Source organism: Paramormyrops kingsleyae, chromosome 10 (genome assembly GCF_048594095.1).
Source record: "Paramormyrops kingsleyae isolate MSU_618 chromosome 10, PKINGS_0.4, whole genome shotgun sequence".
Classification (NCBI taxonomy): Eukaryota; Metazoa; Chordata; class Actinopteri; order Osteoglossiformes; family Mormyridae; genus Paramormyrops; species Paramormyrops kingsleyae.
The window spans coordinates 17,005,415-17,028,760 of record NC_132806.1 but is presented as its reverse complement, the minus strand read 5'-3'; the positions used below and the strand labels follow the sequence as shown (position 1 = coordinate 17,028,760).

At 46.8% G+C, this 23,346-nt stretch overlaps 2 protein-coding genes across 5 annotated transcripts in view; one reads left to right on the top strand and one right to left on the bottom strand.

Annotated features, from left to right (window-relative positions):
• LOC111834985 (transmembrane protein 151B) overlaps nt 1-18,200 on the top strand; it is a 24,891-nt gene extending 6,691 nt beyond the window's left edge. The window contains exons 2-4 of one of the 4 annotated variants that reach the window (XM_072717439.1): nt 10,534-11,745; nt 14,707-14,799; nt 18,087-18,200. In XM_072717439.1, the coding sequence (XP_072573540.1) occupies nt 10,534-11,745; nt 14,707-14,799; nt 18,087-18,119 (1,338 nt within the window). In that variant the 3' untranslated portion in view covers nt 18,120-18,200. Of the gene's footprint in view, nt 1-10,533; nt 13,379-14,706; nt 15,642-18,086 lie in introns of those variants that run through there. The other 3 variants (XM_072717438.1, XM_072717437.1, XM_023794857.2) reach the window with 3 other exon arrangements.
• tmem179ba (transmembrane protein 179Ba) lies at nt 18,186-23,346 on the bottom strand. The gene is made up of 5 exons (XM_023794868.2): nt 23,183-23,346; nt 21,069-21,265; nt 20,491-20,625; nt 19,954-20,032; nt 18,186-19,718 (listed from the first exon to the last, which is right to left on the bottom strand). Exons 1-5 carry the CDS (start codon nt 23,330-23,332, stop codon nt 19,563-19,565), a joined length of 717 nt encoding a protein of 238 aa, XP_023650636.2. The 5' UTR covers nt 23,333-23,346; the 3' UTR covers nt 18,186-19,562.

Below are 23,346 nucleotides of genomic sequence, written 5' to 3'. Positions count from 1 at the left end.
TCTCTAAATGGTAACTGATTGCTTGTGTAACGCTCTTTCCCTGCTGCTCTCTCTGATCAATTCTCTTGTAGTATTTTTGTCAGGCCAGATAATCTGGCTTTATTTCCATGCCCAGCCTTATCTAACCTCTGAAAATGGGTTATAGGTCCTAACCAGAGGAAATGCAGAGGGGCTGCCAAACCCTCACTCTCATAGGTGCTTCTTTCCCACAATGCTGTTCTTCAAGGAGACTCCCACACTCCATCATACAGAATTTCTTTGAATGAGAATAACTCTTTATTTTAGTGTAAATCCTGAAATGTCAGGCTTAGAGTAGAACTGAACAGCTATGCATTGTTGCCTGAGTACTGTTGACTTTGAATAATGAGCATAAAGCTGATCTATCCTAATCAGAGCCCTGGACAGAGATTAACTTTAAAACATGGACCTATACATAAACTTACTATTATTCAGAATTCTTTCTGTTTTATTTTAACAAGGATTTTTTTTCTGTGTCTGTATATAGTATTTCTGGGTCAAATGGACTTGATTAGCAACCCTCACATAGTGTCTTTAGCACTGCTATCAATTAAAAAATAGAAAGTTATTTGCAACATTTAAAAAAAGTGAAAATTTGAATGATGCCTCATTCTGAGTCCAGGGGGAACACTGACCAAAATAGGGTCAGAACCACTGTCTACTATGAGATGAATGGCATTCACCATCGGTACTGTCCCAGTTGCGGTTCCTGTATCGAAATCCTCGCTCTCAAAATAGACATCTGAGGAAGTTGTTCAAGCCCTGCTGGTCACCATGGTAGTGCCCCCCCCCCCCACCCGCCCCAACTTGGAATCAGTGATTCTTCCCGGCCTCTGCTTTGTCCTCTATCCTTCTGGTTGAACAAGCTTGAATTCAGACCTTGCCAGGGAGCCCTGATCCCTAATCCTATATACGGGTACTAACAGCAGCCAAGGGGGGCAGCTTCACAGACTAGGAGACGGAATCCCAGCAGGCCGGACTGCTCTATGCAAATGGAGTCCATTCGCTGGCTATAACCCCCCCGCACCGCAGCCGCATAATGCAATAAGGCGCCTTCTGAGCTGCCCCAGAGCATTTCCCCTGACAAGACGGGAGCTGCTTGTGGGTAATGTGATCCACAGGCATTGCGGAAATAATGTACAACCAGCTGCGATGAAGCCACAAGATAAGGTTCAAAAGCAAGTTCATCTATTCCTTTAGCTCTAAAGTTTCATGCATTTTTTGGCTACCGAACCATTTTGGTCACCATCATTTCTTGCATATATTTTAAGGGCATAAGGGTTAAATATACTGAGAATTGGTGTCTGGGAAAATTTATACTCTCCTTTTACAAAAATTGTCAGGTTAATCAAATATGTAATAGCTTCATACACTATATTAAAAGAAAGTCAGTGATAAGCACATTAATTAGCGGAGACTAATTAAAAGCTGCTTAACCCTGTTCTCCCTGTGTGTGTCAGTGTTAATCCAGGCAGACCCTTGTTGTTCAGGTTAATTTGACTGTTAATTGAATGGCTGCAATTTAACCTTTTGGAGGATTTTTCTCTCTGGGGAGGCCTTTTGCACGGATAAGAGGCCTAAAAGAACAGTTATTTTACATTTGTCTTTTCAAATAATTTTAGTATCCAGTGCAATTATGGCAAATGAAATATTAATCTTCCCAAGGTCTTTAATAGTTTATAAAACTTAAATTAAATAGCTGAATGAGAAATTAGAACCCTATTGTGCTGTGGCTTTGGGTTCCTCAATGAAGCAAATCAAGTTGGAGTAATGCAACATTACTGTGTATTCACATTAATGTGCAAAAGCCACTCATTAAAGAGTCTGGAGCTGGCACACTTATTAATTACAGAAACCGGATGGTAATTATAATGTAGACCTTAATTTAATAAGAAGCTGGACTGTTCAAAAGCCAGCAGATGCAGTGAGACCCAGGGCATGATTTAAAACACAAGTGGACCTTATGAGACGAAGAACAAATCACATCAAATTTGAGGCGTTTACCCAGCGAATGACCAGGTGCCGTGAAATAAGATCTAAAGTTCTGGATCGGCGATCTGAATACCGGGCCTCAGGTGTGGCGAGGGGATAACAGCCAACACCAAAGCAGAATATATGCAGGGTTTTGGGAGGTTAACGTCTTGTAGATTTACGGAAGTCATATGACTGCAGAAGAGCATCACCGTGGAAACGCTCACCGCAGAATATGATACATAAAAACAAAACCAGCCACGCATTCTACAAAAGAATAATCAAAATAAATGCCAGAGGTTAGTAATCTTAGCTCCCACAATCCAGCACACCACAAACCCGAGTAGGTATCCTTAAGTGAATTTAATCACTGAAAGTCCAGCAATGGCGCGGGATCAAAGTGGCGAGGCTGCCTTTCTCGCGGGTTTACTTTTCAATACGCTAAGAATAGCCCCTCCTCTGGACCAATTTAATTAGCCAGTAAGCAATAAGTCACGTATCAGCAGCACCAGTGCTTAGTGAGGTTACTGACCTGAAACGCAGCGCTGATTAAGCTATGCTTAACAGCATGTGAAAAGGCGCTATATCAATACTATGTTATTATTGTTGTTACTAGGAACATCTCATGTAGTGACAGTTCTTTTTAAGTTGTCCTACTTTACTAAATGGGAATTATACCGGTTCACATCTCCTGTGTCCCCTGGTAAATATTTGCAGCCATGATGACAGTCTGATCTTAACATAGTTAGAGGAGTTTAATTAGTACAAGACATGTCAAAGAAACAGTATTTTAAAACACCACACTCTGTCATCTGATTGTACGCCATTGGTTTTTCGACAATACAAATACAACCAGATTAACAATGATCAGGTCCGAACTGGTTGATTATTAATAAAAAGAGAATGTGAAAACCATCCGAGTTCGGATTGTCGTTAGTAGAAAGAAAAAGAAAGACTGACTGTCTGATCTGTGCTGGGGGCACATGCAGGGGTGTGAGAACCAGGGTGGGGATGTACCCCCCAATATTTAATTTGGCTTCACTCTTCTCCCCCGTAAATAGACCTTTGCCTTTATTAAGCTGTACCTTCCCCCCCCCAATATCGAATCTCCTACACCATTGGCAGCACAGTACATCAGTTAATAACCGCTACGCGTGTGCAGCACTGAGTGTCAGTCTAGGGCCACCCTGTTTAACAACCGCTACGCGTGTGCAGCACTGAGTGTCAGTCTAGGGCCACCCTGTTTAACAACCGCTACGCGTGTGCAGCACTGAGTGTCGGTCTAGGGCCACCCTGTTTAACAACCGCTACGCGTGTGCAGCACTGAGTGTCGGTCTAGGGCCACCCTGTTTAACAACCGCTACGCGTGTGCAGCACTGAGTGTCGGTCTAGGGCCACCCTGTTTAACAACCGCTACGCGTGTGCAGCACTGAGTGTCGGTCTAGGGCCACCCTGTTTAACAACCGCTACGCGTGTGCAGCACTGAGTGTCAGTCTAGGGCCACCCTGTTTAATAACCGCTTCGCGTGTGCAGCACTGAGTGTCGGTCTAGGGCCACCCTGTTTAACAACCGCTACGCGTGTGCAGCACTGAGTGTCAGTCTAGGGCCACCCTGTTTAATAACCGCTTCGCGTGTGCAGCACTGAGTGTCGGTCTAGGGCCACCCTGTTTAACAACCGCTACGCGTGTGCAGCACTGAGAGTCAGTCTAGGGCCAACCTTGTTTAATAACCGCTTCGCGTGTGCAGCACAGAGTGTCGGTCTAGGGCCACCCTGTTTAACAACCGCTACACGTGTGCCGCACTGAGTGTCGGTCTAGGGCCACCCTGTTTAACAACCGCTTCGCGTGTTCAGCACTGAGTGTCGGTCTAGGGCCACCCTGTTTAACAACCGCTACGCGTGTGCAGCACTGAGTGTCGGTCTAGGGCCACCCTGTTTAATAACCGCTACGCGTGTTCAGCACTGAGTGTCGGTCTAGGGCCACCCTGTTTAATAACCGCTACGCGTGTGCAGCACTGAGTGTCGGTCTAGGGCCACCCTGTTTAATAACCGCTACGCGTGTGCAGCACTGAGTGTCGGTCTAGGGCCACCCTGTTTAATAACCGCTACGCGTGTTCAGCACTGAGTGTCGGTCTAGGGCCACCCTGTTTAATAACCGCTACGCGTGTTCAGCACTGAGTGTCGGTCTAGGGCCACCCTGTTTAATAACCGCTTCGCGTGTGCAGCACTGAGAGTCAGTCTAGGGCCACCCTGTTTAATAACAGCCACGCGTGTTCAGCACTGAGTGTCGGTCTAGGGCCACCCTGTTTAACAACCGCTACACGTGTGCCGCACTGAGTGTCGGTCTAGGGCCACCCTGTTTAACAACCGCTTCGCGTGTTCAGCACTGAGTGTCGGTCTAGGGCCACCCTGTTTAACAACCGCTACGCGTGTGCAGCACTGAGTGTCAGTCTAGGGCCACCCTGTTTAACAACCGCTACGCGTGTGCAGCACTGAGTGTCGGTCTAGGGCCACCCTGTTTAACAACCGCTACGCGTGTGCAGCACTGAGTGTCGGTCTAGGGCCACCCTGTTTAACAACCGCTACGCGTGTGCAGCACTGAGTGTCGGTCTAGGGCCACCCTGTTTAACAACCGCTACGCGTGTGCAGCACTGAGTGTCAGTCTAGGGCCACCCTGTTTAATAACCGCTTCGCGTGTGCAGCACTGAGTGTCGGTCTAGGGCCACCCTGTTTAACAACCGCTACGCGTGTGCAGCACTGAGTGTCGGTCTAGGGCCACCCTGTTTAATAACCGCTTCGCGTGTGCAGCACTGAGTGTCGGTCTAGGGCCACCCTGTTTAACAACCGCTACGCGTGTGCAGCACTGAGAGTCAGTCTAGGGCCAACCTTGTTTAATAACCGCTTCGCGTGTGCAGCACAGAGTGTCGGTCTAGGGCCACCCTGTTTAACAACCGCTACACGTGTGCCGCACTGAGTGTCGGTCTAGGGCCACCCTGTTTAACAACCGCTTCGCGTGTTCAGCACTGAGTGTCGGTCTAGGGCCACCCTGCTTAACAACCGCTACGCGTGTGCAGCACTGAGTGTCGGTCTAGGGCCACCCTGTTTAATAACCGCTACGCGTGTTCAGCACTGAGTGTCGGTCTAGGGCCACCCTGTTTAATAACCGCTACGCGTGTGCAGCACTGAGTGTCGGTCTAGGGCCACCCTGTTTAATAACCGCTACGCGTGTGCAGCACTGAGTGTCGGTCTAGGGCCACCCTGTTTAATAACCGCTACGCGTGTTCAGCACTGAGTGTCGGTCTAGGGCCACCCTGTTTAATAACCGCTACGCGTGTTCAGCACTGAGTGTCGGTCTAGGGCCACCCTGTTTAATAACCGCTTCGCGTGTGCAGCACTGAGAGTCAGTCTAGGGCCACCCTGTTTAATAACAGCCACGCGTGTTCAGCACTGAGTGTCGGTCTAGGGCCACCCTGTTTAACAACCGCTACACGTGTGCCGCACTGAGTGTCGGTCTAGGGCCACCCTGTTTAACAACCGCTTCGCGTGTTCAGCACTGAGTGTCGGTCTAGGGCCACCCTGTTTAACAACCGCTACGCGTGTGCAGCACTGAGTGTCGGTCTAGGGCCACCCTGTTTAACAACCGCTACGCGTGTGCAGCACTGAGTGTCGGTCTAGGGTCACCCTGTTTAACAACCGCTACGCGTGTGCAGCACTGAGTGTCGGTCTAGGGCCACCCTGTTTAATAACCGCTACGCGTGTTCAGCACTGAGTGTCGGTCTAGGGCCACCCTGTTTAATAACCGCTACGCGTGTGCAGCACTGAGTGTCGGTCTAGGGCCACCCTGTTTAATAACCGCTACGCGTGTGCAGCACTGAGTGTCGGTCTAGGGCCACCCTGTTTAATAACCGCTACGCGTGTTCAGCACTGAGTGTCGGTCTAGGGCCACCCTGTTTAATAACAGCCACGCGTGTTCAGCACTGAGTGTCAGTCTAGGGCCACCCTGTTTAATAACCGCTACGCGTGTGCAGCACGGAGTGTCAGTCTAGGGCCACCCTGTTTAATAACCGCTACGCGTGTGCAGCACTGAGTGTCGGTCTAGGGCCACCCTGTTTAATAACCGCTACGCGTGTTCAGCACTGAGTGTCGGTCTAGGGCCACCCTGTTTAATAACCGCTACGCGTGTTCAGCACTGAGTGTCGGTCTAGGGCCACCCTGTTTAATAACAGCCACGCGTGTTCAGCACTGAGTGTCAGTCTAGGGCCACCCTGTTTAATAACCGCTACGCGTGTGCAGCACTGAGTGTCAGTCTAGGGCCACCCTGTTTAATAACCGCTACGCGTGTTCAGCACTGAGAGTCAGTCTAGGGCCACCCTGTTTAATAACCGCTTCGCGTGTTCAGCACTGAGTGTCAGTCTAGGGCCACCCTGTTTAATAACCGCTACGCGTGTGCAGCACTGAGTGTCAGTCTAGGGCCACCCTGTTTAATAACCGCTACGCGTGTTCAGCACTGAGAGTCAGTCTAGGGCCACCCTGTTTAATAACCGCTACGCGTGTGCAGCACTGAGTGTCAGTCTAGGGCCACCCTGTTTAATAACCGCTACGCGTGTTCAGCACTGAGTGTCAGTCTAGGGCCACCCTGTTTAATAACCGCTACGCGTGTGCAGCACGGAGTGTCAGTCTAGGGCCACCCTGTTTAATAACCGCTACGCGTGTGCAGCACTGAGTGTCGGTCTAGGGCCACCCTGTTTAATAACCGCTACGCGTGTTCAGCACTGAGTGTCGGTCTAGGGCCACCCTGTTTAATAACCGCTACGCGTGTTCAGCACTGAGTGTCGGTCTAGGGCCACCCTGTTTAATAACAGCCACGCGTGTTCAGCACTGAGTGTCAGTCTAGGGCCACCCTGTTTAATAACCGCTACGCGTGTGCAGCACTGAGTGTCAGTCTAGGGCCACCCTGTTTAATAACCGCTACGCGTGTTCAGCACTGAGAGTCAGTCTAGGGCCACCCTGTTTAATAACCGCTTCGCGTGTTCAGCACTGAGTGTCAGTCTAGGGCCACCCTGTTTAATAACCGCTACGCGTGTGCAGCACTGAGTGTCAGTCTAGGGCCACCCTGTTTAATAACCGCTACGCGTGTTCAGCACTGAGAGTCAGTCTAGGGCCACCCTGTTTTCAGCTGCCACACTGCGAAAGGGTGTTTGATGCCGACTCGTTTGCCGTTTGAATATAATCCATTATTCTTGCAGAGATGCATGTCAGCAGAAGCTTTTATGGATTTATGGATTAATCTGGGATTTGTGCTCCTCTTGTAATGGTTTGAGTGATCTTGACACAGCTTCAAACTGTGTGGGGGGGGGGGCTGATTAGTTGTCATTGTTGACACACCACAGCACACAGTCCTCTGCATTTAACCCGTATGTGACATCATGACATAGCAGCTTATTCAGAATCTGGGGCACAGCACCTCGCTCAGGGTACCTCAGTGGTAATTTGCTGGTCAGGGGTTCAAACCAGCAATATTTTGATTACCCATCTGTAACCATTATACCACCACTGCCACTGGGCAGGGCCCCTGCCCTCTGCCTCATAAACAGGGTCATTTTGCCAACATATATGCATGACATAACAGAACAAGGGAGTGTGTTATTGTTCGTATTGCTGCTGCAGGTTTAATTATAAATATCCATCCATCTTCTTGCCACTTATCTAGTACAGGGAGCCGCGGAGCTTGGATTCTATCCCAGGCAGCATAGTGCACAGGGCAGGGGACGCCCTGGATGGGATGCCGGTCCGTCGCGGAGCACACACGTATGCACACTCACACGCACAATTGGACATCATGCACAATTTCCAGATGCTGATTCAGCGGACTTGATGTGACTAGTTTGGAGGAGGATACAGAAGTAAGCCATGCAAGATGGGGAGAACATGCAAGCTCCACACACCCTGCAGCAACAGAGCTTCCCTTCAACCCCCACCGTCATAAATATTATTATTGAATTTTCCCACAGCCTTTCTGAGAGCCGGTCCTTACACATCCTCCTGAGAGAGTATTATGTGGGGCTACTTAGCGGGAGGCTACTAACCTTAACTGCTCATAGATCAAAGGCAGCAACAGCGTGATTAATCCTGTTTGCAGCAGTGAAAGCTGAATAAGCTGCCCCCCCCCCACGTCTGCGGGCCCTCAGCTACCCGTCTGGCTTTTTGCGGAGCCTGCATGTGATCTGACAGTCAGCTGGGAGTGCAGGCAGGAAGATGCTGGAGGTGGTGCGTGCCCAGAGGCGCCACTGAGGGAAACGGAACAATCACACCTCTCAGAGGTTTTAATGGAGTGCAGGGTGAAGCCATTTCATACCTCGAGGTCAGACTCAGTATGTGTTGCTGGCCTCTGAGACTGGGGGCAGGGCATATGGTCAGCCTTGGAAAACTTTGCCGGTACGGACTGTCGCCAGTTATTTAAGAATTTCATGACTGCAAAACTGGATCCCGCCCAGCTCATGACGTCATACCCCTGAGTTATTTTTTTTCCTTGCCGTAGCATAGCAATATTATATAAGCTTCAGATTACTCTAATGCTCACTGAATGAGACTTAGGTCTCTGATTTTGTGGTCGAATGTCTTAGGTTACCTTTAATATCCCCGTGGCTTGTTTTTTCCTGTCCAATGGATATTGCTTACGGAACTCCTAACCTGGCAAAAAGGAGGCGGTTAAATCTGCCTTTGGGGTGAAGGATAGAAAACCAAAAATTCTTACTATGTTCCTGTGAACTTAAGAAAGACAAATTGAAGGTAAACAGTGACTCTTCCCGACGTTGTGTTTTTGTAGAGTAATCGCTTTTTGTGGCGTGCTGCTGGGTCCCTTGAGCAAGGCATTTAACTCCAGCTGCTCCCAGGGCGTTGGATGCTGACTGAGCCCAAGCTTTCCTCTCGCCTCTCTCATTCTCACATGGAGACCAAGATGGCGGATGTGAAAAGGAGCCGATTCCCCCATAGGGTTCGGGTTAATCCCCCTGCTATTTATTCCTCATCACGTGACCTCTTGACTATAGCTGTGACGGAAGATTATTGGTGGCTTTGCAGCTTCACTTCCTTGTCCTCTCTCGACGAACATCTAACTCTGCTGTCCAATCATCTTGTGCTTATCTCACCATCTACGCCTCATGAACGTTTCGTCCAATCACACTCCGCTTGCTAATGTTGCATAATCCTCTGGACACTCAGACCACGTGAGCGGCAACCCCAGGGTGCTGCTGTCTGCTGGACAAGACATCCTGACCATACCGCCTCTATATCTGTGCCAGGAGACGAGACGCCGCTTCCTGTCTGTCTGTACGGGCTGCACTGTCATCCGCCTCTTCCCGAGTGCTCAGCGGGGCACAAATGCGCGTGTCCGCCCAGCGCCCAGTGCCGCTGACTCAGCACGAGCCTGGGTCCCGCCGGGCTCCATCTACGGCCTCCATGCGCACATCGCAGCATGCACGTCGTCCCGCTTCACTGCCCCCTGCCTGTATCCGTCTAGGCCAGATGGCTACAGTACCATGTTTAGCCACTGCTCAAGGTCTCAGTGCCCCCCTCTCCCTGTCATTCTGCTGAGCTTGAATGAGCCGTGCTGAGTTAACAGTGTGCAGAGTGTTTCGGTGCGGTGCTGCGTGCCTTACTGTACCCCAGGGCTATTCCATATCATTGACTGCAGTTTTGTAAGCGGCAATGTCGTCCAGTGACTGCTGGTGTTTTGGTTGCTTTTGTTTTGTTCATCTTTGTTCCTCATTGGGAAAACATTTATGCATTTTTACCATAGTCCTACATACTTACAGTGCTGTGACAAAGTATCATTCAGATTCGATTCATTGGTTGATTGAGTGACTACAGGTTGTCTATTGTATTATGCACATTTTTTTTGGAGATCAGATATGCAGAATTTGTCACGGCACTGTATTTAGTAGATGCTTTTACCCAAAGTGCACTGCAGCAGTGAAGGCGGGGCTAGTCCCTGGGGCAGTTAGGGGTTAAGGGCCTCGCTCAAGGGCTCTAAGGTGAAACCCTGCCGACCGCAGGATTTGAACTGGCCGCCTTCCCAGTGAGTCCTTCCCCGCAGATTAATTGGATTAATTTTGAGGTAATAAGTCAATCAAAATAGGTTTATAATTTTGTTCCTTCAATTGAGTTGGAGCCAAACAACAAATACAAATACAAATGTGTCATACATCTCTTTTTTTTACCAGTTTTTAACCAGGTAAATCTTCCAGAAATTCAACATGACGTACAGATACTCCAAAAGAGGTGTCCCATACCTCACCTTTTATGGATGAACTGCTGTTTTTATTTAGAGAGAAACAATGCAGGAGACAAAGTCAATTGCTAACTTCAGTCTTTCTTTGTCTTCCCTATTCTCTCCACCCCCCCCCCCCCCCACCCTAACCTGATCATTTCTCCTCCTTCCATCTCCCCACCCCACAATTCACCACCCACTTCCCTCATTACCCGTCCCCCTCTTTGCGATCCCATTTCACCTCCTCCTCCTCCTCCATGGCCTTGCACCCCCACAGCAGGGCCCGCTGAAGCAGTCCCTGAGCGGCTCCCTGTGCCGGGAGTCTCAGTGGAAGTGCTTGCTCCTGACGCTGCTCATGCTGGGCTGCTTCGGCACGCTGGGCTGGTGCGCCCTGTGCCGCGTGCCCATCCTGGCATCCGACGACTCCAACGGCAGCGTCCAGTACGGCCAGCGGGGCCGGATGCACCACGACAGCCCCTGCTCCAGTGGCTACGTCTACATCCCGCTGGCCTTCCTGGCCATGCTCTACGTGGTCTACCTGGTGGAGTGCTGGCAGTGCTACTCCAAGATGGCCGCGCTGGCGCAGGCCGAGGTCGGCGAGGTGTACGAGCGCGTGCAGCGCCTCCAGCAGGCCACGCCCTGCATCTGGTGGAAGGCCATCAGCTACCACTACGTGCGGCGCACGCGGCAGGTGACGCGCTACCGCAACGGTGACGCCTACACCACCACGCAGGTCTACCACGAGCGCGTCAACACGCATGCCGCCAGCTCCGAGTTCGACTACACCCGGCACGGGGTGAAGGACGTGTCCCGTCAGCTGCTGGGTCTCCTCGAGCACCCGGCCGTGCGGCTGCGCTTCACCAAATGCTTCAGCTTCTCCAGCGCCCGTGCCGAGGCCGCCTACCTGACTCAGCGCGCCCGCTTCTTCGGCGAGAACGAGGGTCTGGACGACTACATGGAGGCCCGCGAGGGCATGCACTTAAAGAACGTGGACTTCCGGGAGCACCTGCTGGCCTTCCCGGATCCGGCCCGCCTGCCCTGGTTCGCCCGGCACCACGTCTTCTGGCTGGCCTCCGCCCTGCTCCTCTCCTGGCCTCTCCGCGTGGTGGCTGAGTACCGGACAGCCTACGTCCATTACCACGTGGAGAAGCTGTTCGGCGACGGTGACGACACCCGCGAGGGTGGGGAGCAGGGAGAGAGCGGCCGGGGCGGGGGAGCAGCGCCCAGTTCTAGTTACCGTGCCATCTCACGGGTCAACACTGTGGACATGACCGAGCTGGAGTGGCACATCCGCTGCAACCAGCAGATGGCGCCAAGCTATTCTGAGGCCATGCTCATGGAACACACCTCCAGTAACAACCCCCCTCCTCCGGCCAGCACAGCCACCGCTGGAGCCTTTCACTCAGGCTACCTTCTCCAGAACTGCCCCCGCTGCCGGCGGTCCTCCAGCAGCACCTCGCTCCCATCTCGGATCAGGGGCAACGTCAACGTGGGTACAAACGTGCTCGTGGGTGGGCCAGTTATGGGAGTGAGGGCTAACGGAAGTGGCCCCGGGGTCGCAGGGGGCAGGCTGGTGCTGAGCCGGAGCGGGTTTTCACTGGGGCGGCTCCAGAATTCCCGGCCCACCTGCCTCTTCCATTCCCACAGCGTGGGAGGGGGAGGCGCGGGCAGGGGAGATGAGGGCAGTGGATTTTTGGGTCTCGGGTCCCGGCAGGATGAGGAGAGCAGGGGGGTTCTAGAGAGAGTGGGGGATGAGGAAGAAGAGGAGGCGGGAGGGCAGGAGGCGGACGAGGAAGGAGAATGTGAAGAAGAGGCGACGGAAGGGGAAAGGCCACCGGCCTATCAGGACGCGTTTTTATTCCCAGTGCTCATTGTCCATGGAGAAGAGAGCTGCCATAGTGGAGAGATATGAGACAGGAAGTCAGTGGAGAGAAACCTCTGACCAGAGATCTAGAAGGTGTGAATGAGAACAAAGAGCGCAGGGCACCTGAGAGGAACGCATGTAGGAACGGCAGAAAAGGCCGTCATGGAAGGGTAGGGGAAACCTTGAGGTGGATGGAGGACTCACAAGAGGGTTCTTCTACCTTTTGTACAGAAGAATGCAAGCAGAAGGCAGGGAAGCTGTGCACCAACATGCATGTGCTTCCCATGTCTGCTGGTTCGTCCAGAAAACAGACGCAGGCAGCAACAAATACCAGCTTATAAGTACAGATGGAGAGCAAGCTCTAGAGGAATGTACTGTTCCCTTTAATTTGGGGGTGGGGGACTCATCACACAGCAAATGTCTGTGACAGATACTGGATCATTTCACTCAGCTGCACTGTGGATGCAAGTGTATCTGCAAAGAGACCTCAGATCTTCATTCAACTCCTCTACAAGCTCACAGAGTCTAACCCTACAACCTTAGCAGTGAACAAAAAACAACATAACAAAAAGGTATCTGGTAACCAGGATACAGTTTTTCTGGAATTTATTACACCTTCATTATTTTCCGGTTGATATAATCTTCACAAAAGACATCAGCAGTAGCAACTTCAAGCAATTAATGAAAGTCATTTATTGCTTCAGCCAAAAATAATAATAATAATAAAAAACTTAAAGAAAAGACTAGAATGTTCTACTGATTTGTCTTTTAATGCTTCACCTGTGAATTTGTGGCCAATTGCTGATTGGATCATTAGTCACACTACCAGCACCCCTCAATAGTAACCAATCAACATTCAGCAATAGGGTGTCGGGGTGATAGTGGAATTTGTGAGTGATCTCTTATACAGACTGGGTGTGGTAGCAGTGATGCTAGGGACATATTAAAAGTCCTTGCACTGGATATATTGTAAACCTCTGTTCCTACACTGGTCACCATTAAAAATTGCCTTCAAATCCAGATGACTACACACATAGGTGACCAGCACTTTTGAAATCAAGGTTGTAATTGACGTATGTGCTTGTCTATGTAAACAGGACTGTCATCTGTGCAAAGACAGTAGAGTGTGCTCTCATTGTGGCACTCCTGGATGACAGGGCCAGATGCCCGCACGCCTTCAATTCACTGCTGATTCACTGCTGATTCACTGCTGAGCTGAAGATCTAGCATTGCAGGAATTGATTTGATACGTGAGAAGTGGGGGTGGGGGCAGAACTGTGCTGCGGTTTGTCTGGCTGTCCATTTTTCAGCTGGTAAAGTAAAACAGAAACAGAGAATGGCCTCAGCATGTGAATCAGTTCTGACAGAGGACACAGGAGAGAACAAGCAGCAGATGATGGAAGATTATTGGTGACTTTGCAGCTTTGCTTCCTTCACGGTGTCCTTTCTCGACAGACATTTAACTTTTGCACTCCTCTGTCAAGTCATCCTGTGCTTATCTCACCATCTACGCCTCATAGACATTTTGTCCAGTGCCACTGTGCTTGTTAATGTCGCATAATTCTCTTAAAGCTCAGACCGCGTGAACTGCAACGCCAGGGCGCTGTCGTCTGCTGGACAAGCCATCCTGACCACAGCGCCGCACGGACCTGGTGACACATTCCTTCAGGGTAATGGACTGATTGTAGAGGACCTCCACGTGGAACGGAAGGACTCCTGATACTCTACAGACGCTTAATTGCTCCTTTTCGCTGACTCATTTGGTGCATATTTAAAAAAATGTGCAAGTATCAACAAGACATGATTACAGTTCAGTCACATGCCAGAATGGATACATGTGCTTCAACTGTTTTCTTTTAAACGAACCGATGCCTTACTGCTGTTTGTCATTCATTCTTCTGGGTCATCCATTTCACCATCAAGAAATGTCATGGAAACAGATGCTTACAAGGCATTTAGGTTAAATATTTGTCCAGAACCAAAAAGTGTGACTAAAGATGCTGTCTAATTTTATTTTAAAAGTGCTGTTAACTACTGAGGCACTTGAGACAGGGTCCCAGTCGGATGTCTTAGCTGAGGTTTTTCATAGTTCACTTTTGCTGAAGCACTGCAGATTCTGACAAGGACCTGGACCTAAGCTTAAATGCTATAACCGGTTGGATATTCTGCAGCTGATCAGCACATAAATGACAGTTTTCCATTGGCGTACAGGAACCGATCCATACCCGAGCCGTACTGTGAAGAGACTATTACAGCACGGTTTGGTTCGGTTTTCCACTGCAGAAGGGTCAACTCAGGGATTGGAGAGCGACAGTGACGTAAAACCGACGAGGCACTTATTTACTAATCAAATGGTGTACATCATGATGTACTGTGTGCTAATTTCCTGTGAGAATCAGTGTGTCATGTTAGCATCAAACGCTAGTGGAATTAGCATTCGCTTGTGTAAATTTGCATTATGAATCCGTTCCATTCAGCTGTTGTATAGTACTTTTTTAAGAAGGAGTTTGGAAATTTTCAAGTTCTAAATTTCTGGAATGGACTGGTACGTGTGCGATACTACTAATAATGAATATATATCTACAGGTAATCCATGCGCAGAACACCGGTATCTCCATGCATTTCAACCCGTCAGATGGTGGTGACGGAATCAGCCCGATTCGGTCACGTGTCAGAACGGTACGTTACAGCTTGGGTATTGCTCGGGTGCGGCTCGGTTCTCGGTGGCAGTGGAAAGAAAGCCGATGCATAACAGCTGAAAAAATTCAGACATGAATGTTTGATGTGTGGTAAAAATACAAAACATGCTACTGGGAAGGTTTAAAAGAATCCTGTCTGAAAATTAATGCATTTTTTTTTCCTTTCTCAAAATTGTTTAAAATAGCAATATCATGTCTCATTTTCAGCTCAGCTAACCAGCTGAGTACTCTGTGACTGTGACTCTTAATACTCATCTGGTTGGGTTTCCACTCCAAACTAGCCACCTCTGGCTGCAGTCCATGGCCATGCAAATGCAAAGAGGGCATGCATCCATGTACTCATTCCCATAAAGTTCCTGTTGCAGTAATGTTGTTGTCCAATTACAGCAGCATCTAAATGTTCTATGTAACTAGCATGAATGTGTACTGACAGTGAAAAGACTGACGGTGTAAACCTGTAGAGAATGTATGTAGATCATCGACATGGTGATTTCTTGGGGGTTTTCTCTTGCCGCTCTCCTCTGGTTTACTTTCTGGCGGTATTGGACGGGGAGAATGTAAAGCGCTTTGAGCCAATGTAATGTTGTGAAAATGCGCTAGACAAACATGAATTGGACAGAATTCAATTAGAGCAAAGTTCAAATGAGAAAAAAGTGTGCTTTGGTGGGTGGGTTGGAACTGATGGCAACCTCATGAAAACTCAACATTACTGACTCGTAATATTGAAACCGGAGACAATTTCTGCTACTGTTATTACTGCTTCTCCAATTCGTATTGATGATGCAGATGAGGATATCAATAAAGTTCACATCTTGAAATGTATTTCACTTTTTTCCTCTTGTATTGGACTCTATAGAGCTGTAGTTGGATTTGTCAGGATAAAATTCAGAACAGCTATGACTCGGGCCGGCGGGCAGCCATATTGACCCTGATCATTTCAACATTACACTGTCTTCAGCCAGGGGATCAACGTGTGGCCTTTAAAGAAAAGAACAGGGGTACATCTCCCAAAAGCATAGTTGCTAACAATGTTAGCAACAACGTTAGCGACTTACGTAGTTACGTATTTAGAACTATGCAGCTGAACGGTCCTAATGGGACCTATTGGGAAACGTACCCCAAAAAATGGCCGGCATGAGCAATGCCTCCAGGGTGGGGGAAGGTTGGAGTACATTCTTTCCCTGGAATGACACCCTGATCACTAACTTTTCAGTTAAAGTGTCATTTAGCGTCTGTGACCTTTCATGGGTGAAGGGCAGTTTTATAGAGTGAAGTGCTGATGTACGCATGATCCTACAAACCATATTCTGCCAGCTCTCATACAATAATATTTTGGGGAAAAAAAAGTAAAAAGACAACAATTTAGTAACACTCAGTTTATATAACATGCAGTTCTCTTCAATCACAACCACGGACTGAACAAAATAATCACATAGCGCCATCTACTGGTGATTATAGTAATTTAGTTACTCAAAAATACAGATTAAACTGAATCAGACTGGAGACAATGAAAATGAACATTGCCCTAAATAAATGTTTCTGAAACCTACTAAATAAAATGTCACTCCACTAGTCCAGTTCCATCCTACTGTAATCTGGTGTTTAAGGACGTATCAGTGAATGTTGAAAACAATCTATTTTATTATTAATTCTGCCTTGATTTGCTATGGTGGGTCCTGTGTGTTCTGTCTGCTTTTGTTGTTTTATTTAAGGGGAAATCTTGGTTATTAAATTCAATGTTCAATACAACCACATTTCAAAATAAAAGTACCACTGGAAGGAAAAAGGAATTTTGAAACTCTTTGCTTCTCAAAAAACAAACAAAAAAAAAAAATACGCAATTAGAACCCAAATCCAATTTGTGATACAATTACCCTCGCATTCAATAGATATCAGGCCCATAAACACTCGTGGAGCCTGTAGATAATTTGCAAAATGTAATCAGTGAGCTCATATCCTGTGTTTTCTATGGTCATGGCATGTTGAGTATCCTATTGTGCTAGAACCACAGCACTTAGACATGGGTAAGCCAACACATAGTGCATCAGTCTAACCACTTATTCTGCTTGGGGCCGAGTGGGGGGGGGGGCTGGATGCAATCCCAGGCAGCACAGGGCATAAGGCTGAAACACACGCACCCCTTGCACTCCTTGCTCTTTCATGAGCCTCTCTAGGGTGTCCTAACCCAGCATGATCGTGGTAGGCCAATGTGATAGGCTGATGTTGGTTATATCCTATTTGCGATTGAATTTCATTGTGCTTAATTTAAACTGCACAATGACAATGAAGTTATTCTATTCTATTCTATCATATAAAATGAAGTTTCCAGAGGAAATTTGCATAATATGAGGAGAATATATAAACACACAGGCAGCACTCAAACCCTTATTCCAGGAGTTGTGAGACAGACAACTCCACTGTCCACTACGCCACAGTAAAACATATAATTACCCTCTTTATTAAGTCGTCCATCAGATGAATACATTATTTTGTTTGCGCCTGTCATACAGCAGAGAGTGTTGTATTACTATCTACAGCTATTCATCATCGTGAACTATGTTGTGTTCCGAACCATTGCAGGGAGCTTTGAATCCCATGCTACTCTGAGACGTCTGCTAGACTCTTTCTCTTTAGGTTGTCACAAAACCCCTCCCTTCCACTGACCTATCAATTCAAACTTCCTTCTTTTGCCTCTTCCTCCCAGCCAATCTCCTTGGGCCGCCCAGCACATGGGTGTGATGATGCTGATTCTGGCTCGTGGGAGTTTTACTTACACAAAAATGTTCTGAGGGCAGAACAAAAAATGATTTGACTAATATTCTGATACTTGCGCTTGTGATGCCCATTGTACATTTCCATATGGTGTTGTTAGTGGGGAAATGAGAACTATTATGAATTGTTAATCTATAAAAGGGTCACATTTTAATTATTCATGTGTAGGTAACTAGCATTGTGAGTGGGTTCAATAAGCTATATGAAATCAGTATGTGTGATGAGAGACTACTGCAATTTGTGAATTTCTTAAAGTGTCATGTTTGAATGTTTTTGACCCCGTTACCAAGTTAATTATATGTGGCGGAAAAGACGTTACTTATTTAGCCTTTGTCCTGACTTTGAAAATCGTAAGAACATGCATGGAAAAAAGTTACAAAAAAGCAAAAACCGCTGAGCTAAGCTGAAAGTGTAATTTGGGTAGATTATCAAAATTTTCACTCAGATATGGGGGCAGCTGGAAAGTAACCATCATTTATTTTTTTATGCTCCTAGTGTTCGGTTTGGCGTGTTGGTGATGCTGAATGACAGAGATTCCCAACAGAAGACACGACTAAAATGTTATTTTTCGCATCATACACAAAAAGTCATGTCTCACACTGAAGAAATTTTTATTGTCATTCATTGTCATCACATCCACATGCAAACAAGTGCTCTAAGGAACACCAGTAATACATTTATTTTAAAAACAGTAAAAAAGCACTTCTAAAAATGATGCTGATTGATTATTTTTCAATAGTAACCCAAACTGTGGTTAGCAGAGAAGCAAACACTGTGATTGTGAGTGACGTCGATGGGTTAGCTGGTTTTCTCTAGATGTTTTCTCTTTACTTTCCAAACAATGGTTACCCAAGTTTACGCCCACCTGCCCAAATGAGCCTCAGTCAACTACTTTCAACTGCAAAAGTTTGATCTAATGTCCATTAAATCATCTATCTGCTGCTTATCTCGTCAACAGTGCTATAGTAAACTGACCTGCACACAGATAAGAATTAGGAAATTTACATAGACTGATTCAGTCCTGTGCTGCACTTAGTAGGCCTTTGTCATCCATACTGCCATTCTTTATAAAAAATCATGTACACAGTCAAACAACACCTGCGAGTGTCAGTTAGCTGGAAAAAAACTCTAAGCTTTTTCTGTCTTTCCTTAACTGCGTAATTTCGATATTAGATAAAGTGTTCAGTGAGGTTTTTAAGTAAACAATTTTGTCAGACGCATGTGCGTACGAGCAAACTGGCATCAGCAGGGACTTCACAGGAAGTGCCACCATTTCAGAACGAACACTACTGAGGCAAGCAGTCCAGGCCCAACTTAACTTAAAGCCTGATCCTTTTCCCAGGTAATAAATCCAAAAGCTCAGTGGAAATATAGAAAAAAGAACCCTAACTGCAAAAGGCTTGGTACACAAACCAATAAACACTCCCAGTATAATGGTGTTAATGTGTTCACATCTGAGCACATTAACTAGTTTGTGAATGCAGATTATATAGTAAACCAGAAACACAACACGAATACCTGGCTATCAGCACTATGGTTATAATTTAGGATTAATATTATTCTGTTGGAAAAAACACTGAATTTTTTTCAGGCTATTAATCTGACAACTAAGGAAACTTTTTAATTATTATTAAAGATATGAATGTATATGATTGGACATTTCTATTTAGTGGTGAAAATACTGTAACATACCCATTCAATTCAGTGTAAATCAGTGGAGAAAATGTTTAGACCAGGTGACAGAGAGACGAAGACTTCATAGAAGTGAAGAGCTCAATATGTGGTGCTCTAACTGAATGGATGTCCAGACACAGGTGAGGCCAAGTATGATGGACAAGAGTAAGTTACCATGGCAACAGATTAATTAGGTTTTTCAAGTGAAATGAGTTCTAATAGGTTAAAAATTCATCCAAGGATTTCTCCAGCCTGGGACTGTGTTATGATGGATGTTAGCCAACCCTCAAACAAGGGTCACTGGTGCCTACTTGTTCGGCCAAGAATAGGGTTTGACTCTGATGGGGAAACGTGCTCTCCTTCTTCTATGGTGAACTCTGACGCCTGATACTTCTGGAACATCACCACCATGAAGATAAGCATCCAGAAGAAGAAGTTCACCCACACTGCCCCCTAGTGGAGACAAAAAGAAACAACAGGTGGGCTACAGGTGGGTAGGAGAAGGGGGGAAAGTGAGTGGCAACATGAGGTTAAAAAACTGAAAAAGTTAAGTAAACATTTTATGTTACCATCACCATATAATTTTTTTTCCCTAAAAGCAAAATTTAAAAGGAGGCCTGCTGGTAAATCACACTGGATTTTTTCACCATTATTAATTTGCACGTTGAGAATGCTGGACAGCACAGACCTCGGCACTGTGCAGGCCGGAGTAGAACCGCTCGCCATGGTACGGGCTGATCCACCTCTTAGTCTGAGCGTCCTCACAACTGCAACACACATACGCTCACATCATCATGAACACTTTCTGCGCAACAACAATGCTCACAAACATCTTCCTTACACAGTGCTTTCCAAAAACCGCCCTGGGAGCAATAAGGCACTTTAACAAATGAACCTAAATGCCAGAAGCACTGTAAAATAATGGAAAATGCGAAGTTAATGACAGCAATGTGCCCACAGTGCTTTGTATAAATAATTAAAAATCATTTTGGATTTGCATGCCTCGTAATACAGGTTAGTTACAAAACATTACTGTAATCCATCCACCCAGCCATAAAAATCAATCAATCAGCTTTGATCTTCTTTGATCACAAGGAATTTTCCAGTAGAGAACAGAGATATCCTGTTTATCACATTATATTTATGTAACACGGCCTGAGAGTGAGGTCACTGATTTGAATAGCCCTGCTGTAGCCCATGGCTGCTGGGCTATCCTGCTACTCACCTTTTTATGGTGGTATTGCGCAGTATGGAGTCACAGAGACGGTCTCTCCCAATCTTCAGGATGCACCCAGACACTAGGAGGAAGAAGAGAAAAATCCCACACACCACGAGACTCACATTCATCCAGACACGCGCCCTGGAGAGAGACAGAGGGCAACACAACACAAGTATCGGTTAATGTCAAAAATCACCACAAGTTATCATGCTTACTTTTGTTATATAACTGCCTCATCTTGAAATATTTAAGCACTTTAAGATGTTACTTTAAAACTGAGGAGACAGATGGGGCTGTCTGTACGTCTAGGCCACTGTAGTCACAGAATCACAGCCATTCATGAGCATGTTAAGACTCGCCAATTAACATTCCTATACCATATATAGAGTTGGATAGAACTATTACAAAACAGACACTTAAAGGGAAATTACTTAATAACAAAGGTAAATGTGAATCTTAAACCGTGGGGTACAAATAAATACCTCACAAATACTTCTTATTACTGTCTACAGAAAACAACAGTAAATACAATGACCCCCCCCCCCCATGATTACTGTGGGAAAATGGTGAGCAGGTCCTCTCACCTGCTGACTTCCTCGCCCATACAGCAGGTGTAGATCCAGTACAGGGTAAGAGAGAAGCAGTAGACCCCCATGAACACAGAAATGACGGTGACGAAGAAGCAGAGGGAGGTGGGGCTGGAGCTGTCCACCCCGAGGGACTGGGCCGTGGCGTTATAGCTGACTGTGCCATAGAGCATGCAGCGCCCGGCAAACTCCCCCTGCAACACAGACTGGAGTGAGCATTACCGCAGGCTGATGGTCAAGTGGTCAAGTCGAAAGGTCAAGACAGTTGCTGTAAAAATTTGGATGACTTATGGGAGGTTTTCTAATGACTAATCTGACCCACTTTGACAGATATGAGATCATGGATTTATACCAACATGAAGATCACTTAAACATCATTTCCTTGACTGTCTACGACCTTTGCCCGGTACTGTGTATCCTGGAGGAAGGCAAACTCACTTTCGGTGATTTTAAGCCATAGATGCAGACACTCATGTTGAGCCATTTCAGTGGCTGTAGGTAGAAGAGACACTGCTGTACCTTCTTCATTGTGTCAGCTGTTATAATTATTATTATTCATTAGTGCCTTGCATAGAGCAGACGAATGTCCACTGAGTTACCATCCCAGCCCTGAGAAATGATGTTCATGGAACAGCAGAGCTCTGCAGTTGTACCTCTAAGCAGGAGTCTTAATCTGAATAAGTAACTGATGAAAAATAGCTAACATTATGTGTAGGTGATGTGTAAATAACTGTGTGTATCAGGAATGTGTGTGTGTGTGTGTAGGGGGGGGGGGGGGGGGGGTTGCCTGTGCACCTGCCCCTTTTGCCCAAACGATTGTAATAACTGACAAAGAAAATCTAGTGATAGGGACCCCCCCCCAGGCCGGATTTACCAAGGGGGCCTCTGTTCAAGCACCTGCTGTCTGTGCACGTCAATGGAGTATACAGTACTTACAGATGTATATGTATACATACAGAGCAGATTAAGACTCCTGCTTAAAAGTACAACTGCAGAGCTATGCTGTTCCATGAACATCATTTCTCAGGGCTGGGATGGTAGCTCAGTGGACAAGGCTGGGAATTTTATGTATTTCCTCCTGCAGTCCAAAAACATGCAATTGGTGGTGAACTGCCAACTCTAAAGTTCTCAGAATGTGTGCCCTAAAAAAGACCAACGTCCGATCCAGGGGTTTCCCCTGCTGTGTGCCCTATGCTGACTGAAATCAACTCCAGCGACTACACTAATGGGGAAGGAGTCGCTAGCAGATCACATGACCGAAAATCGCAAAAGCAAATTTAAACTCACGGAAGTCAACGATTTTTTCTTTAACAAAAGAGGTTATGGTTTTTAGTTTTATTCTATAAATATATACATTTGGAAATCCGTGCATTTCTCACACCCTTGCAAACTGCTGACGTTTAAACACACGAGCTCAGTGGATTTACGGATCTTTGAGTGTAAAATGCGGGCGAGAATCTCATTTCGACACAAGCAGGAAATCCCCCCCCCCCCCCCCCCCACTTTAATGGTGGTAATCATATGACCACTCAGTTTGATTTACGCCACTAAAATAGTGTGAAATTCGGAATGCAGTGTAGGTGGCAAAAAAGTGATCAAGCACCATAATGCTGTCATCCAGCTGTATATCCGAATAAAACGCGATGCAAATGACAAGAGTCAGTTCGACAAAATGAAACCACAGAAATTGAGAAAACGTGTTCAGCTGTTATTTTCCCGAGTCGATAAGTATGTTTCAGATTATTCCTATAGCTATATGACATTAACTGTAAAAGAGTGAAAGTATTGCGTGCATTGCCTTAGGACTACACTAACTTTGGCTTTAAAGTACTGCGCACACTTATATGTGCTTCTGATCACAAGGCGACGCTAATGACTAACGGGAAGGCTGGGGTTTAACGCGAAAAAATGATGTACATCCATACATTTAAATATATGCATGCACATGAAGTTGTTCACTTGAAACGCAAAGACCAAGGACTGGAATAAAGATCAAGTTCTATTCACAAGGGTATTGCTTGTATGAAGCATATTTAATTAATATGACAGCATGGATGCCAGACGACAAAAGGCCAAAGAGTACAGACTAAAACTTTTAAATTTGGTTTTACCTGTACGATAATAAGCGAAGCTGCAGTGACGATCCCGCAGATGAAGCAGCTGGCATAAAGCAGCAGCTCCAGAATGACCAGCCTCGGTAGCGCCATCTCATTCTCCTCTGACATGTACGCGCGCGCCCGAAAACAGCCGGCGGCGCGCATCCTGCGAAAGGAGC

What these genes read in the sequence shown, in the direction of transcription:
- tmem179ba (XM_023794868.2), bottom strand. Translation starts at nt 23,332, where the DNA reads ATGCGCGCCGCCGGCTGTTTTCGGGCGCGCGCGTACATGTCAGAGGAG. An exon ending in CGCAATACCACCATAAAAAG is followed by an intron (nt 20,033 to 20,490) that starts GTGAGTAGCAGG and finishes TGTGTGTTGCAG; the next exon opens with TTGTGAGGACGCTCAGACTA. An exon ending in CCGGCCTGCACAGTGCCGAG is followed by an intron (nt 19,719 to 19,953) that starts GTCTGTGCTGTC and finishes TGTCTCCACTAG; the next exon opens with GGGGCAGTGTGGGTGAACTT.